The 16,192-nt window shown below is 39.8% G+C and overlaps 1 protein-coding gene across 1 annotated transcript in view; it reads left to right on the top strand.

Moving 5' to 3' along the window:
• Positions 1-16,192, top strand: part of PAX5 (paired box 5) — a 278,811-nt gene that overhangs the window by 130,496 nt on the left and 132,123 nt on the right. The window contains exon 7 of the mRNA XM_042455822.1: positions 10,832-10,961. Within this exon, the coding sequence (XP_042311756.1) occupies positions 10,832-10,961 (130 nt within the window). The remainder of the gene's footprint in view (positions 1-10,831; positions 10,962-16,192) is intronic.

Here is a 16,192-nt window from a genome sequence, read left to right as displayed (position 1 = left end):
TAATAATAATAATAATAATAATAATAATAATAATAATAATAATAATAATACTCATTGCTTTAGTCCCATTATCACAAATGGTAAAAAAAAAGCTTGTAGGTTTTCTGTAAGGACTTTAAAAAAGGTTATATAACAATGATAGCCAATTTGTGAGTTACCTGGTCCTCTTACTTTTGCTTGTGGCCCTCATGGCAGCCACCAAATCTTGGCAGCACAGCTGCCAAAGCAATATCTCCTGATCTTTTACTTTTAAACAGGCTGCATAGGGAAGACATGTATTATTATTATTATTATTATTATTATTATTATTATTAACTTTTTAATAAAGTGCTGTAAATCTACACGGCGCTGTACAAAACCAAGTAAAATCAACAATATAAAAGCCTGCCTATGGCGTACAATCTAAAAGTTAAAGCAACAAATTAAAAACATCATATAAAACAAGTTAAAACAGCAATATCCACTATTGCGTCAAGCATCTGAACAACCAGGACACAATCACAGACTCCCTGGGAATGCTTCCCTAAACAGTATGGTCTTTAACTCTGCTTTGAAGCTGGTTAGAGACGTGTTGAGTTGTGCTTGTAAGGGGAGGAGGTTCCAGGAGTGAGGGGCGGCAAGCGAGAATGTTTCCATTTACACCTTTAGATGCGTCCACCGATGATTTGGGGGATGGGGTGTGTGGTACACCTATCCCAACCAAAAGCTGTCCAAGCCTGCTTTAAAACCTTGCAAAATCTGTTCATCTAGAGCCAGTAGTGTGCACACATCAAAAGCAATGATTACGTCTGTCATATAATTTTCAGTTCTTAGAAGCTTCAGCACTTCAGTTCTTAGAAACTTGTTCTTAGCTTTAGTTCTTAGAAGCTTTAAGACACTTTGTGCCTTCCATATGACATTTCAGCAATGTCATATGGAAGATGGAGTTAATAATAACTAGGATTAATGAAAGTGCATACAGAGGGGATCTGAGGAAGAAATGAAGTCAAGTAAGATTTCCTATACCTTGGATCAAACATTGATCAGAGCAGAGACTATAGTCAAGAGATACTGAGAAGACTAGGAATGGGAAGGGCAGCAATGAAATAACTAGACAAGATCCTAAAGAGTAAAGATATACAACTGAGCACTAAAGTTACAATAGTGCAATCCATCATATTCCCCATCACCATACGTGGATGTAAGTGTTGGACAGTAAAGAAAGTGGATAAAGAGAAAGTAAACTCATTTGAGATGTTGTGGCAGAGAAGAGTGCTGAGAATACTGTGGACAGCCAAAATGACAAATGAATGGGTCCTTGAACAAATTAGGCCTGAGCTCTCCCTGGAAGACAAGATGATCAAACTGATGCTGCCATACTTCAGCCACATCATGAGAAGGCACGATTCATTAGAAAAGACAATAATGCTAGGAAAGAAAGAGAGCAATAGAAAGAGAAGAAGACTGCATGCTACATGACTAGACTCAGTTAGGGAGGTCATAGGCCTGAATCTACACAGGGTCACCATGAGTCAAGATTAACTTGAGGGTAGATAACTACAAACAAGCAAAGATCTGAAGACATACAAAATGAAGAAAGATTTAAATTTCAGCTTTTCTGAGTGTGACAGAAGGAAGGAATGGCAAGCATTATCACTGGACATTTTCTTCTTGCTGAGAAATCATAAAGCTTGTCAATATTATGCAGCTGATCTCCTGTCTGAGCCAAATAGTATTGTGTTCCACAGTTACAAAGTTTGCAAGTTATTTGTCAGGCCTGCCTCTCATCAAGATGAAAATGCAGGAAAAGAGAGTCCAGCTCAACATTAGGAGGAACTTCCTGACTGTAAGGGTTGGTTGACAGTGGAACACTCTTCCTCAGAGTGCAGTGGAGTCTCCTTCCCTGGAGGTCTTTAAGCAGAGGCTGGATCGCCATCTGTTGGGAATGCTTTGATTGAGAGTTCCTGCATGGCAGGGGGTTGGACTGGATGGCCTTTGTGGTCTCTTCCAACTCTATGATTCTAAGGTGGCAAAGTTGACCTCCTCTCCTTATGTAACTTGTACCTGAAATAGAGGCTGTGCATGCATTGGTTATTTTCACAGTAGTTCATTTCCCCCTGGCCTACTCTGGCTTTGGGTCAAATATATTTAGTAGCTTTTAAATGCTTCAGAAGCATGACATGCTAGGTGTTCTGATGGCTACCATCTCCTGCCACACAAAGGGACAGAGCCTTAGCCTTAACTTTAATTCCATCTGCCATGGCTTCAGAGGGAAAGAATAACCAACCGCTGGACTTGATCCCTTGGTGGTGCAGTGGTTAAATGGCGGTATTGTAATCACTCACCCACAAACCACAAGGTTGTGAGTTCAGTCCCAGTCAGGGGATCAGGGTTGACTCAGCCTTGTATCCTTCCCAGGTCACTAAAATCAGTACGCAGCCTGTTGGGGCAATTAGCTTATGGTTGTAAACTGCTTAGAGACTGTTTAGTGTGGTATGGAGCGGTATATAAATGAAGCTGCTATTGCTATTGCTGTTCCCTATTGCCATTTCCTTCACCTTTTGTCTCATATATTTTTAGATTGTAAACCTGAGGGCAGGGAACTGTCTAATTAACAATTTGTAAGCTGCTCTGAGAGCATTTCTAAAGAGCAGGATATTAATACAACCACCACCACAACACAAACAATAATAATGGACATAAAGGTGGAGGTAGAGGAAAGGTAATATTCTGAGGATAGAATAGCAGCTAGTTAATTGGCAGTAGATTATGCTGAAAAGGCAACATTTTTGCAATGCTTTAAAGGCTTTGCTGTCAAAATGGGACTTCAGAATGAGATGGAAGGCTTAAGAGGTGAGGATGTAAGAATGAAATAGGGGAGAAACAGAATATCTTGCAAAAAGTGGAAGAAGGATCCTCCCGAAGGAGAATATATTTCTGCAATGCTTTGTCTTTAAAATTTTATGTCAACATAAGCCATGTTTTGACCATAGCATTTAGTTGCTTAAGAATTTCAGATTGAGACACTAAAATGTTAATGTTTCTAAACCCTCCCTCCGCTTAGGGAGTGCTTAAGTGCACTGATAAACGGTACAGAAATGTACTTGCTATTGCTATTACTAAACCTTATAGTTGCAAATCTATAATAAATAGATATGTGGACTATAGTTGGTGAAGTCTCAGGAATCTGAAGGAGCGCTGATAAGCATTTGTAGTACTGTGTATGAGCTCAATCCCCTTTACAGCCCCATACCTTTCCCAGAGAAGCACCATCATGCAGCATGTTATAAGGATTTCAAAATTCACATTTTTTGGATACTGGCACAGTATTTTCTTTTATAATTTACTGGTAGTGCCAATGGCTATTGTAAGAACTGGGGAGACAATAGACCAGGATACTCTGGGGGCAGCTTGGTGTATCCTGGCCCTACAGCTACCCTACCCTTGTTATCTAGCCCTCCATTCCCATGCCATGGCACGTATCTGCATGAGCATCTTGCTGGGCCACCCAGTTCATCCACTGCTGTATTGGGTCACTTTTTCTGAGGTAGAGCGAGACATCTAACCTTATGCTTGTCACTAGGCACTTCTTTCTGACCTCAGAATGAGCAACCTATGGTGGTGGCAGATGTTCTGGACATCTCGGAGGGATGCCCATGCAAACAGTTGCTTTGATGGGGGAACAGAGAGTTCCAGATCTTCCTAAAAGATCCAGAGCAATAGGTGTGTGTGTGTGTTTGTGTGTGTGTGTGTGTGTGTGTATACATACTGTTTTAAGGCTGTAATACCCCAATTCTGGTGTGGAATGTGTTAGATGCCATCTGTATTGCTCACACCAGAACTTGTCTCCGCGATGTATATCATCTGAACAGGATAATGCCAGAATGTGGGAGTGGGGGAGAAATGGGCTTTTTGGATGCAGACAAAACCAGTGTCATGAAAACCAGTCTCTTGGTGAGTTCTTGCAAAGTTATGCCTGGAATGGTAATTGTCTGCTATGATTTAGCATTCAAAACCAGAGCCTGCTGTAAGCCCAGTATAGAATGGTGGAGTGCTGGGGAACGTAACTAGTAAACCAGCTCTCAGGTGCACACATACAGACAGTGCACAAAGTAGTTGGGGGGAGAAGGGGGCCTGCTCTTGTTTTTCTGCCATATCCTTGATTTTAATTAGATTGAGAACATCTCAGAGTCAAACTAGATTAGGATTGCTATGTGAAGAGATTATCTGGATTTATTCAGAATCTAGGCATTCTGTCCAGTCCCTGTTTGAACTCTTGCTTGCTTGGATTCTAAGCTTTCATTTTTCAAAAAGTCTGTCTCTAGCCTTTCTGGAATTGGAGATAGACTGCAAAAAAAGAGATCCTCATAGTTTTGGGAGAAACAATCCTGCCACTGGTTTAGCTAATGTGTGAAGTATCACAGTGTTATTGCAGGGTAAAAGGTGAAATTTGTTAGTGGGGGTGAGGTGGACAAAGAGCAGAGATATTTCCTTACAGAGCTACCACTATACCAGCATACTATGGAAAGATAGGGCAGTCTTTTCAAAAGTTGAATCTGGGTGCCAGTATAGCTATGGGGACTTGTGGGGATCAGGACATTGACCCACAAAAAAGAATTTGGCCCTCTCGAGGACATTTTCCTTCAGTGCCCAAATTTCTATCATTGTAGAGAATGAGAGACTGAATTTTTTTCACACCTATTGCACTTTTTGTGTGCTAAACTCTACTTCTAAATGCTCAACTGACGTTTAAGTCACCGCAATGCTAAAATTAGGGGACTGACGGAAAAAGCATTTTGAGAGTCAGAATTCCTATTTAGAGGCCATATCCGCATCTTGTCCTTATACACCTGGGAGGTGCTCCCAGGTGAAAAGAAACTGAAAGAAAACCAGACAGAGGATAGCTAGATGCATAGATTGGTAGACAGATGCATCAATAGATAACTAGACAGAAGCTCATGGAGATAAGGTAGGAGCTTGCTGTTGATTTTAGATTTCTGGTAAATAGTTGCAAGTAATAAATAAATGAAGTTTTTTTTAAAAAAGAGTTAATTCAATGCTTCCTTGTCCTGGGTATATGGTATAGCCTTTTGACCTCTCTACTTAGACTTATGATCTACACTGTTAAATTAGTCTTTAGACTAAAAGAATTATATACTTGTATTTATTAGAATTCCATCCCATTTCCTACTCTAATGTAATCCATATCAGGGAAACAAAACAGCAGGTATAGGTCTGGAGCAGTTTATTTTAAGCAGAAATAATTGTATAGGAATGTGATATTGATTGAGAAACAGAGGTCGGATGAATTGTGTTGTTACTTGCATGTAGGTAGATAGGGAAGTATAGGCCTGTTACAGACTGCCAAAATAAAGCTGCTTCGGGTCTCTTTGGAGGTATGCTATTTAAATGATGCATGGGTCCTAAGAGTCCAGAGGTCGCACCAAAGCCACACTCCATTCCTAAGCACTGGAGTGCAGCTTTGGTGCAGCTTCTGGATTCTTAGGGGGCATGCATCATTTAAACAGCATACCTCCAAAGAGACCCAAAGCAGCTTTATTTTGGCAGTCTGTAACAGGCATTAGATAGATAGGGAAGATTGACTGAGTGTCTGTGTGTATACTCATGCAAAGAACTACCTTTCAAATTTTGCAAGAAATTAACCACATTAGTTTGATGCATAAAAAAATGACAAAAGACTCTTGTAGTAGCATAAGGATCAGTACATTTAATTTACGTTATTTTTCACTGGTGGCCTTGGTCCAAGCTCTCCTGTGTGAGAGTAGAGCTGCCGTGCCTCGAAAATGCAACAGCCACAAAAGATCACGTGAAAATTATGCAAGAAACCACAAAATTCCACAGAAACCACCTTCTTATATCCATACTAAGCAAAACACTTGTATTAAAAAAAAAAAAAAGGGGGGGGGGTAGGGGTAGGAATGCCAACTTTTTAGGTAGCCAAGCCCACCAAATTTGGCAGATACACAAGTCACAGAAATTGCTCCGTAATAATTTTCTACTAGCCTTACTAGCCATTGCAAGCATCTGTGTTCTGGAAAGTGGAGTAGAATACTAACTTTCCATGCTCATCAAATCCACCAGTTGCAGAATAATAGATGGGAGTAATGCAACAATCCAGGAGAAAAAAAGTCCATAGGAACAACCTCTTAGAACCTATTCAGACAAAAATTTCTATATTCTGGAACAGGCCAACTTTCCTGTAGAATTTTTATAGCTTCTTGCATCACAGCTATCTAGTTGTGTGTGCATAGTGACTTTGGTTGTGTAGGTCCCAAGAGACATGGCAGTCTGGATCTTTTATGGAATGTGCATGCTTCCCCCAAAAATGACTGCAAGAAAGTAGTTTTTATAGATTGTTTTGTGGCTTGTAGCATCACTCCCATCTAGCCTTATGCAAGTTGTAAGTTTGGTGGATATGGTTCTCTGAAAAGTTGGCCATTTTAGAAAATGAATGACTGAAAATGAATATGCAGGAACTGCTACAAGAAGGTGGTTGTAATTGAATTTTCCTGGCTGCCATCTAATCCTGTGAAGTCTGTGAGCATGCCAAGCCTGAAAACTGGCATTCTGGGCCATTTTCTGGACCACAGATGTTTTGCTTGGAATTGATATAAGAAAATGGTTCTTGCAGATGTTTTTTTTAAAAATTCTGACATTACTCTAATGAAGTTGCATATTACTTGTTGGGTCATGGGTTGTGTAGGCTGCCTTCCTCACTGAGCAAATCCGCTGGTTCTTTTGCAAAGGGTAAGTGGTCCTGCTTAGAATGAGTGCCTTAACACTGTTTTACTAGTTATTCCATCTTCCAAGGGGATTGTATGTCAGGGTAAGATTACAAATCTCTAATAATGAAGATGAGAAGCTGCCCTGTACCAGTTTATACCACTGGTTCCCTGAGCCTAGGTTTGTTGTCACTGATGAGGAGTCCTTGGTTTCAGGCAGGATTCCTTCCTAGCTCTGTCTGGAGTTCTGGTGACTGCATATGGACAAGTCTGGCCCAAGTTATTTTGCTGCTTGAGGCAAATATGGTGTTCCTCCCTATTTCCATTTACAGAAGCTGACCGGATGGGCAGCTGATTTTCAGTGCTGGTGATGTGATATTGTCTTCCACCATGCTTAAGGGAAACTGGGTGCCTTAGGAGATTAGAACCTGGCTTGTGGCACATACAGCTGCAGGTCTCAGGAGTAACACTCAGGTGACTGCCACAGGGACTTCCCAGCATCTAGTGCTTGACGTAGTTACTGTACTTAGCCTATTGATAGGGCTTGATCTGAACCTGGGTTATTTTGCATGCAAAATATAGTTTACCACTCATGGCAGCCCTTCCCCAACTACAATTCTCAGGATTCCTAGGATTTTTAATGGAAAGACATGAGAACACATGAAGTTTAAAGACATTAGGCAGCTTAGAAGCTGCGGTCACTTTTTAAAATGCATGAACAACCAATGTGTCTTTGTAGTATAGATATCCACAGGAAGAAAAGGATGGAAGAATTTCACAGGGAGTGAGCTTGGGCAAGTTACATGCTCTCAGCCTCAGGGGAAGGCAATGGAAAACCTCCTCTGAACAAATCTTGCCAAGAAAACCCCACAATAGCTTCACCTTAGCTTATGCCATAGTTGGGAACGACTTGAAGGCACACAACAACAACAGCAGAAAATGATATGGCATACCTGTAGATGGATACAGACATTGTCATATTCAGTTTGAAATGCTTACAGTCATAAATTATTTTTGCTGATTATGTCCAGGACAGAGCTGTAAGGCTCTGAAAGGTAAGGAATAAGCAAAACTAAGATTAAATATAAAGTTTTTAAAAATATTCATTTGAAACTAAATGCCCATTGTATTATTTTTTAGCTTTTGTATAGTTTTAATTTTGATTTAAGGCAATTTTTGTGTTTTAAAGATACATCATTTCTGGTGCTTTGCAGATTATTCATTTCATGGTTAATTCTCTTTCTCTCTCTTTTTCTGTATGTATGTACATTTATATGCTCTCAAAATAATTGATGGGTACAGTAATGACTATTTTTGCTGTTACTTCTCTTTTGTATCCACTGGAGTTTTAAGATTTTAATTCTAATTTCGTAGCATTATAATTATAAACAATCTTTACTGGTAAACCAACTGATAAACACAGTTGATAATCTGAACATTGTTTTTGCTACAAAGACAGGGCTGTTTAGCTGAGGTGGGTGCAGATCCTACTGGGCAAGCTGCTTGAGGCCCAGAATTGTTGGCCATGATATAATTGCTCCCCCTTGTGTTCATTGTCTTAAAAAGCCCTTCTAGCACAAAACAAGAGGAGGCCCAAGATGCCATGCCTTGTGCTGTGAAGCCACCCAGCACATTTCTTGAGATATATCAGAACACTTTTGTTGTGTGTCAGAAGGGCCTGGAGGCGTTGCTGAGGTGGGAGACAGTCTTCAGTATGGCACCAACCCAAGCAAAAGGCAGTGCTGCTCTTCAATAAGAGGAAGCCTCTCATTGGCATCTCTGTTACCCTTGAAACATCTTGAGCCTCCTCCCTAATCCAAAACAAGAAAATGCTTTTGAAATCTGAAATGCAATGCAATTTTTGAAATCTGAAATGCAATGCTATGGGGGAACGGTCAGTAATTTTGCAGGTGTGTGTGTGTGTATATATATATATATATGTATGTATGCTACATGAATGTTTTGGCAGATGAAAGGAAAAACATTTGCATATTTAAATGACCCTCAGAAACAGTTCCAAAACTGCTTGAAGCATGAAGCATTACTTGACCTGGGTATTGTCTGGCAGGTGGTCCTGGTGGCAATCGGACTGAAATGTTTATTGCAAAAGGCAGTGCTGTTTACACTGTTGAACTATGTAGTTGCATTATTTTGGCACCAGGATACACACTGGAGCACTATAAAATCATAAAAAGCAGATACATTACATTTGCTTTTGAAGAGACTATTGGTTGAAAAATTATTAAAAAATGAATCTGTGGGATCAGGGTTTTTCTTCAGTGCTAGCAAGGCTGTTATCTTTACAGAGCTGCATACTGCAACTTTGTGTGTACATGTTTGCTACTAGAGTGCAGTCCTAATCTAAGTCCACACCGGTGAGATTCATTTCCACATTAACAGGCCTCGGAATGGGTTTGATATATCCTATTGGACTGAGGAGTCTTAATTTTATATTATCATGTACAGGATTATGCTTCATTGGTGCAATGAATTTACTTACTTGTTTAAGTATTTTGATACTGCCTTTTTTCTACACATTAGTATTCAAATCTATTCACAAGAAAGTAAAAACTGTTAAAGGAAAAATGCCATAGGAGTATGAGTTCATAAGCAGTAGAGAAAAGCCATTTTTCAAAGCATCAGTTAAAGCAAAGCTAATAGTTCAAAATTATAAGAAATAGTAATAACTATAACCAAAATATTATTAGCAATAAATAGTAACATCAATTATATACTAATTATAACTATAGCTTACTAATTAATAAAATGCACACCATCAACCAAAAAGCTCAGGTAAACAGGATAGCCTTTCCCTAATGTTTTATGATTATTAAAGGGACATGTACAGCTAGCTGAAAACCTTGTTTAGAGTTTTTATTATTTGTTCTGTGTACAACAACATGCTTGTCACCTGTTCCTTATTTCAAGAAATAATTCCTTATTTATGAACTTTATGTACTGGTGAGAGCATAAATGCAAGAAACAATTCTAATTTAATTTTAAGGACAGAATATTGTAAGAGTAATGTTAATGTTCTGGCACATATAACATGACATTTTCTTACAAATTCACAATACATTCTTTATTATGGAGCTGTTCAGGTGGCAACTTTTTAATGAATACAGAGAATACATTGCACTGAAAAATAACAGCAATGAAGGACTACTTAACACTGTTGAACAACAGCAGCAAACCTACTGTCAATACTACTTAAATATATATATTTTTAAAAATTGTTTTGCCAAAGCCCAGTCTTTGTGGAAGTACACAATCTTCCCCCTTCTGAGCAAGACGACTTATTCAAGTTCAACATGGCCTGCCATCTGTAGATGTGCTCATGATCATTTTCTCCTGTCTATATTCAAGGGCCTTAAATCAGCCTTCTTCAGACTGCTGCCGTGCTGATGTTTTGGGTTACAACTTCCATCAAAACCAGCCAGCATGGCTAATATTCAGGGATGATGAAAACAGTAGTTAAAACATGGAATGTTCCATGGTGGGAAAGGATGCTCAAAAATTTTCTTGCTCAACATAATTGCTGTAAAAAGTAAGATAATCAACACTTGTCAAGTCACATTGGCATATAATGACTGAGATAACAGTAAAGGGATAAGTTCCACATGCTCTAAGGTGGTCAGTTGTTTATTTCCCCCCGCTAAAATAGCCCAACATGTTTTGGCCTGTATAAGAAAAGGCCTTCTTCAGGGGTCTTCAGCAGAAATCACTGGAGTTGTGAACACTCTCCAAAACACAAGACCATTGAGTACAGTCAGCCCTTCTTATACATGGATTTTTTATACACGGATTCAAGCATCCACGGTTTGAAAATGATATGTCATTATATTTAATGGGACTTGAGCATCCACAGATTTTGTTATCCACGGGGGATCTTGGTACCAAACCCCAGCGTATAACAAGGGTCCACTGTATAATGAATGACAACGAATGACACATTGCATGTGAAAACAAATAGTGCAAAATGATGCACAAAATAGTACAAAACCTTTAGTGGGACTATATTTTTATAGATTGGTTTTGCAATGCATTAGGACATTACTTGTTAAAGCAGAGAAGGTTTATTAAAAGGTTTAATTTCCCTTTCCCTTTAGTCAACAGAATATTCAGCCATGGCTTCACTAGCTGGTGGATTAGATGATATGAAGGCTAATTTAACAAGTCCTACTTCAGCAGATATCGGAGCCAGCGTTCCAGGGCCACAGTCCTATCCTATTGTGACAGGTAAGGAATACTAGCTAACTTAGCAAGAACACATGTTAGAAATGAAAGATATTGTGTGAAATGGCAGCTGCTTGTGATGCCATACTATGCCAGTGTTGGAATATAAGTATAGGAGCTGTTATGTTCCTTAGTTTTTAAATGGTTCTGGTCTTGACATTTGACACCTGTGGTACCAAAAGTATGTGGAGTTCTGTATAGATTTGCAACCTGTTCAGCATTACAAGGAATAATTCCTTATTTATTTCTGAGATACGCCATAACTTCAAACAACAGTTTTAACTGAATACATGACATGAAAAAAAATCTAATAAAGTACAACTAATGTTCTGACATTTAGAATAATTTCTTATTTTTGAAATGTTCCTATAGAATTACTATGCATTGTTTGTTTTGGAGCTCTTCAGTATCAGACCCACTTGGGTACCTTTTTTGGCCTCTTAAATTGACTAAATTTTCCTTGTTTTAGTGCTCTAAGTGTGGTGAGGTGCTGTCCAATATCTTTTCAAGTCTCTCCATTGCAATGAATGGAAAATAGTCTGGCCTAATTTGAAGGCAAAGTATCCAACTTTTTTTTTGGATGCATAAGATTAATTGTATTATTTTAATTGATGTATTTTATATGTATTTTATTATTGATGTATGTGTTTTAACAAACTGTAATCCCGCCTAAATCCATCTGGGAGAGGCAGGGAATATAAATAGATTATTATTATTATTATTATTATTATTATTATTATTATTATTATAGTATCAAATGTGCTGGCCTGGAAGGTCTCCCTAGTTAGTTCCTTATATAACTTTTCCCATGTTTTCAAGACTTTGTCTTGGTTGTATTTATGGTTGTTCTTAGCTTCTATCTCATTTCTAACTATTAGTTTGACTTCACGTTTATATTTTTATTACATACAATTGATGTTTATTAAAAATGGAATACTTTTAATAAAAACAGTGCTCTGTTAATAACAACCTCCATCAACCCTAAGTAGCATAACTGCTGGGAGGGCAATTGAGAGCATCTTGGAGAGAACCAGGTTGGAGAAGTCTGTGCTAAAACACTGGTCACAAAAAGACATCACTGGGGCAGTGTCACAAATCATAATACACATAAAACAAAGTAGTGTTATCTGCAAAGTGGCAGTAAAGAGAACTACACAACAAATACTTGCTTTATTGTTTTATTACTAGCTTTTGCCATGCTTATTTGTAAGGATGAAGAGCTGTCCAAAAACATTTTGGATATGTATGTGTTTCTAGTATAATATTTACTGAGTTCAAATGTTTTAGATCTGGAGTCAGTATAAACGGATGATTTCTGTGGAGTTGTATGAGATCACACGCCTCTGTCCTTATCATAATGTGAGCAGTGAAGATTTCACTTGCCTTTATGTTACGTGTCCAGAGCAGATGAAGAAGATAAGGAGGATTTAATTAGCCATGTTTTATGCTGGTTTACTTCACTGCATGAGGAATGAGGACCACAGGGGTGAATGCGGAGGGGGCCAGGCACGGGCTGTCTGTCCCAGGCAGATAATGACCTAGAAACAGCTTTGTGTACACGCCTGGAGATACACTTCTTTTTTTACTTATGATCTTCAGTCTGCTTTTATCATGGTCAGAATGCATTTATTTTTAAAGAGATGTTTAAATCCTAAAATCCTTCTGAGGTCAAAGAGGTTTGTATTTGAATGTCATGTGGAAGTGGGAACTGATGATTACTTTATGGATTACAGACAAGTGGATTCAATGTAAGTGGCACATTAATTAGTTGAAACATTAATTAAGAATTAATTAATTGAGAAGAGGTATACAGTAGCTCTAAGTAATCACAAACCTCTGTGCTGTATAACGTCCGGCATTAATGGCACTCTCTGCTCTCCGTACCAATGCTTTTCTTTCTCTCCCCATCCCTTCTTATTCGGCTCATTGTAGCTTAATGCTCTTTGCATTGGTCCATTTGTCGTTTAGTGACTATTAATTGATTATTAACATTTTGTACAATGATCTCCTTCATAACTGAGGGCAAACTAAAATTCAGAACAGTTATATGATACCTGGAGGTAATTTATCTATTTATAAAAAGCTATGTTTGAAAGCAAATTCTACTGCCATGGGAGTAGGTTACTTTCATGTGATTGTCACCTTGATCCAGTACCAGAGACCCACCTGAACTGATGGTCTTGCCTGCAGCTCATGTGCTCCATATGGCCTTATAAGATTGAGATTGCATTTTTACAGCAGTTTAAAATGTAGAGGGGATTTGCAGGCCTGGGTTTGCACAGAATTAATCTCTGAATCTTTGTAATCTCTGAATGTCTTTATTTGCACTTGTTATTAAATTAAGGCGGGTTACAGACCGCCCGTTTGGGGCGGCCTGTACCTGCCCCTTTCACTGGTGTATTGGGGCCTCAGCTGCCAGACCGGCAGCCTCCGAGGTCCTGATCCGCCGCTTTCCAAGCTGCGGGGAAGCAGCAAAAGGCCGCTTCTCCACAGCCTGGAAAGGGGTGTCCTTGGGGCTTCAAGCCCCAAGGACACCCCGCGGCGGCGGGGAGGAGGAGAAAGGAGCCGCTTGGCCCCTTTCTCCCTTGTGTTGCTGTGTGCAGCCGTGTGAAGGCTGAGCCCAGTGGTGCAAACCAGGAAGGAGCTCCAAATGGAGCTCCTTCCTGCTCCACGCAAAGGGCGCACTAAGCACCCTGGCACGGAGCGACAACATCACATCCGCGCCGCCCCGTATAGAGGCGGCGCGGTCGTGACGTCGTCATGGCGGCCCCCATGTAGATGGGGCGCCACGATTTTGTACGGACTCAGTCTGTACTAGGGTTAGGGGGGTGCGGAAGCACCACACCTTCCTAACCCTAGTACGGACTGGCTCCGTACTAAAAGGCCCGTTTGTAACGGGCCTAAGAAAACCACATTCTTCATTGTTGTTAACTGTCATCATGTCAACTTCATCTTGTGGTGACCCAATGACTTTGAGGCCTCAAAGTCACCTTTTTATCAACAGGCCTGCTCAGGTCTTACAAATGCAGGGTTATGGCTTTCTTGATTGAATCTAGCCACCTATACTGTGGTCCTCCTTACTTTCTGTTGCCTTCTATCTTTGTTGTTGTGTTCCTTCAAGGTGTCTCCAACCCATGGCAACCCTAAGGAGAAAACATTGCTGAGTCTTCCGGGACAGAGAATGTATGAGTTTTGGTGGCTGAGCAGGGAACTGAACCCTAATTTCCAGAGTCATAGTCCAACACTCAAACCACTACTCCACGCTGGCTTTCACCTTCTACCATACCAAGCATTTCTGTCCTTTCTAATGAGTCATATCTTCTCAAGATATGCTGCACATACAATAGTCTCAGTTTAGTCATTTTGGCTTCTAGGGAGAGTTCAGTATTGATCTGAAGACAAAATTCCCCATTAGAAGATAAAATTCTTATTGACATTGACTCCAGTAGGATTGCTATTATTGTCATTAAACATAGACACTTTGTGTTACTATTATTGTTAGCAGCGATAATGGAACAGTTCAGGCAGTACCTGGCTCAGTTGCCTGTACATCATAGAGCAGTTGGGTGGCAACCATTAGAGCTTCTGGTGGTAAATGATTAGGCTGCCTGACTGTCATAGAGGATGTAGTCAGAAGGACTTCATGCTATCACTGGCTAAACTGTTTTGATCTGCAAAGGATGCATTATCTTAGAAAAAGAGGAGGGTAAAAGCTTGTAAAAGGGAATCCTCCAGTTGAATGAGGGAGGGACAAAAGGCAGTAATCTGGAAACAAAGGAGAAAAAGAAATCTGGAACATAGGATGGGACAAAAGGAGGAATCTACATATTGGGAGCTGTAGAGTAAGTAAGTAAGTAGTCATATATTGCTTTGAAATAACCAGGTCAGTCATCCCAATGATTAAAAAATGTTGATATGATCAATCGTTCATTGTTTAACATTGCATACTACCAAAATATCAAAGTTCACATAGTTCTGAGATTGTTGTTGTTGTTGTTGCTGTGTGCCTTGTTTCCAATGTATGGCAACCCTTGGGGTTTTCATGGCAAGTTTCTTCAGAGAGGATTTGCTATTGCCATTTTCTGAAACTGACTTGCTCAAGAAATATGGAATATTTTGTAATCCAAAATAAAAAAGCTATCGGAAAGGGCATCCTCAATTTTCCTTTCTGTATTCCAGTAATACACCAGTACCAAAAGTTTCAACCCCACCTCCCCAAACCAAGGCTGCTCCTGCTCAGTGCTGATGCGGAGTCTGGCCTTGAGTCAGAGCACTGGATGTTGTTGTTGTTGTTGTTGTTGTTAGTAGGGACTTTAACATAATCTCTTCACACCCTTACCCAGACATATCTCTTCCTCTGTGAGTTTTGCTGGAGTTCTGACAGTAGCTGGAAATAAAATTACTGTACTGTATTAAATTTTCACATCCTATCCCAATAGGAAGGTATATTATGTACAAGGAAATGAAAATGAAAGGGAGCCCTTGCCACAAACTCATATAGGCAGATAATATAAAGGCTACAAGTGGGAGCATGCACCAAGACACTGCAGTATACCCCATCTTTCTTCAGGTCTCCAACCATTCTGGACGAGGTGGCTTGTAGTGAAGTTTGAGATTCAGATATGACCCTCCCCCCACTTTATCCTTGTGAAATCTTCCCCTGCTGCTATATAGTATTATATAGTATTATAGGGCTCAGAATCAAGGCAGAAGATGAACCCCAAATTGAAAGTTTTACCACTACATAGCTATAGGCTTGCATAGTCTGGGGAAGAGATTTTTAAACTGGTCATCCAGATCCTAAAATTCAGCTCTAGGATACTATATGCCAGTGGCAACCTGCTGGCTCTGATGTCAGTTGGGGTGGTATAGCTGCCTGCTGAATGCTGTATGCTGAACGTATTTGAGGATAGGACTCAGCACCTTGCAAAGTCTGGATTAAAATTTGGCATAGATTCACCAACCCACTAACATGGAAGCCAGACGCCATCACTGCTATATGATCAGTGGCTCAGGAAGTCAGTTCTCTTCTCTTCCCTTCCCTTGCAACACTTAATGGCTGAATTGCCTTCAGTTTAATTTCTGGACTTAGACAATTAGCCCAACCTACAGATATTGAAGACCATCCCTCTCTTTCAATCCCCTGCAGTAGAAATGAGAGTTGTCCGTGTAAACTGATGAAGAAATCCAGGACAGTTGTGACTGTGCAGCACTATATAATCCCATTTTCTGAC

The sequence above is a fragment of the Sceloporus undulatus genome, chromosome 2, assembly GCF_019175285.1.
Source record: "Sceloporus undulatus isolate JIND9_A2432 ecotype Alabama chromosome 2, SceUnd_v1.1, whole genome shotgun sequence".
NCBI classification, from domain to species: Eukaryota; Metazoa; Chordata; class Lepidosauria; order Squamata; family Phrynosomatidae; genus Sceloporus; species Sceloporus undulatus.
This window is presented reverse-complemented; position numbering and strand designations above follow the sequence as displayed.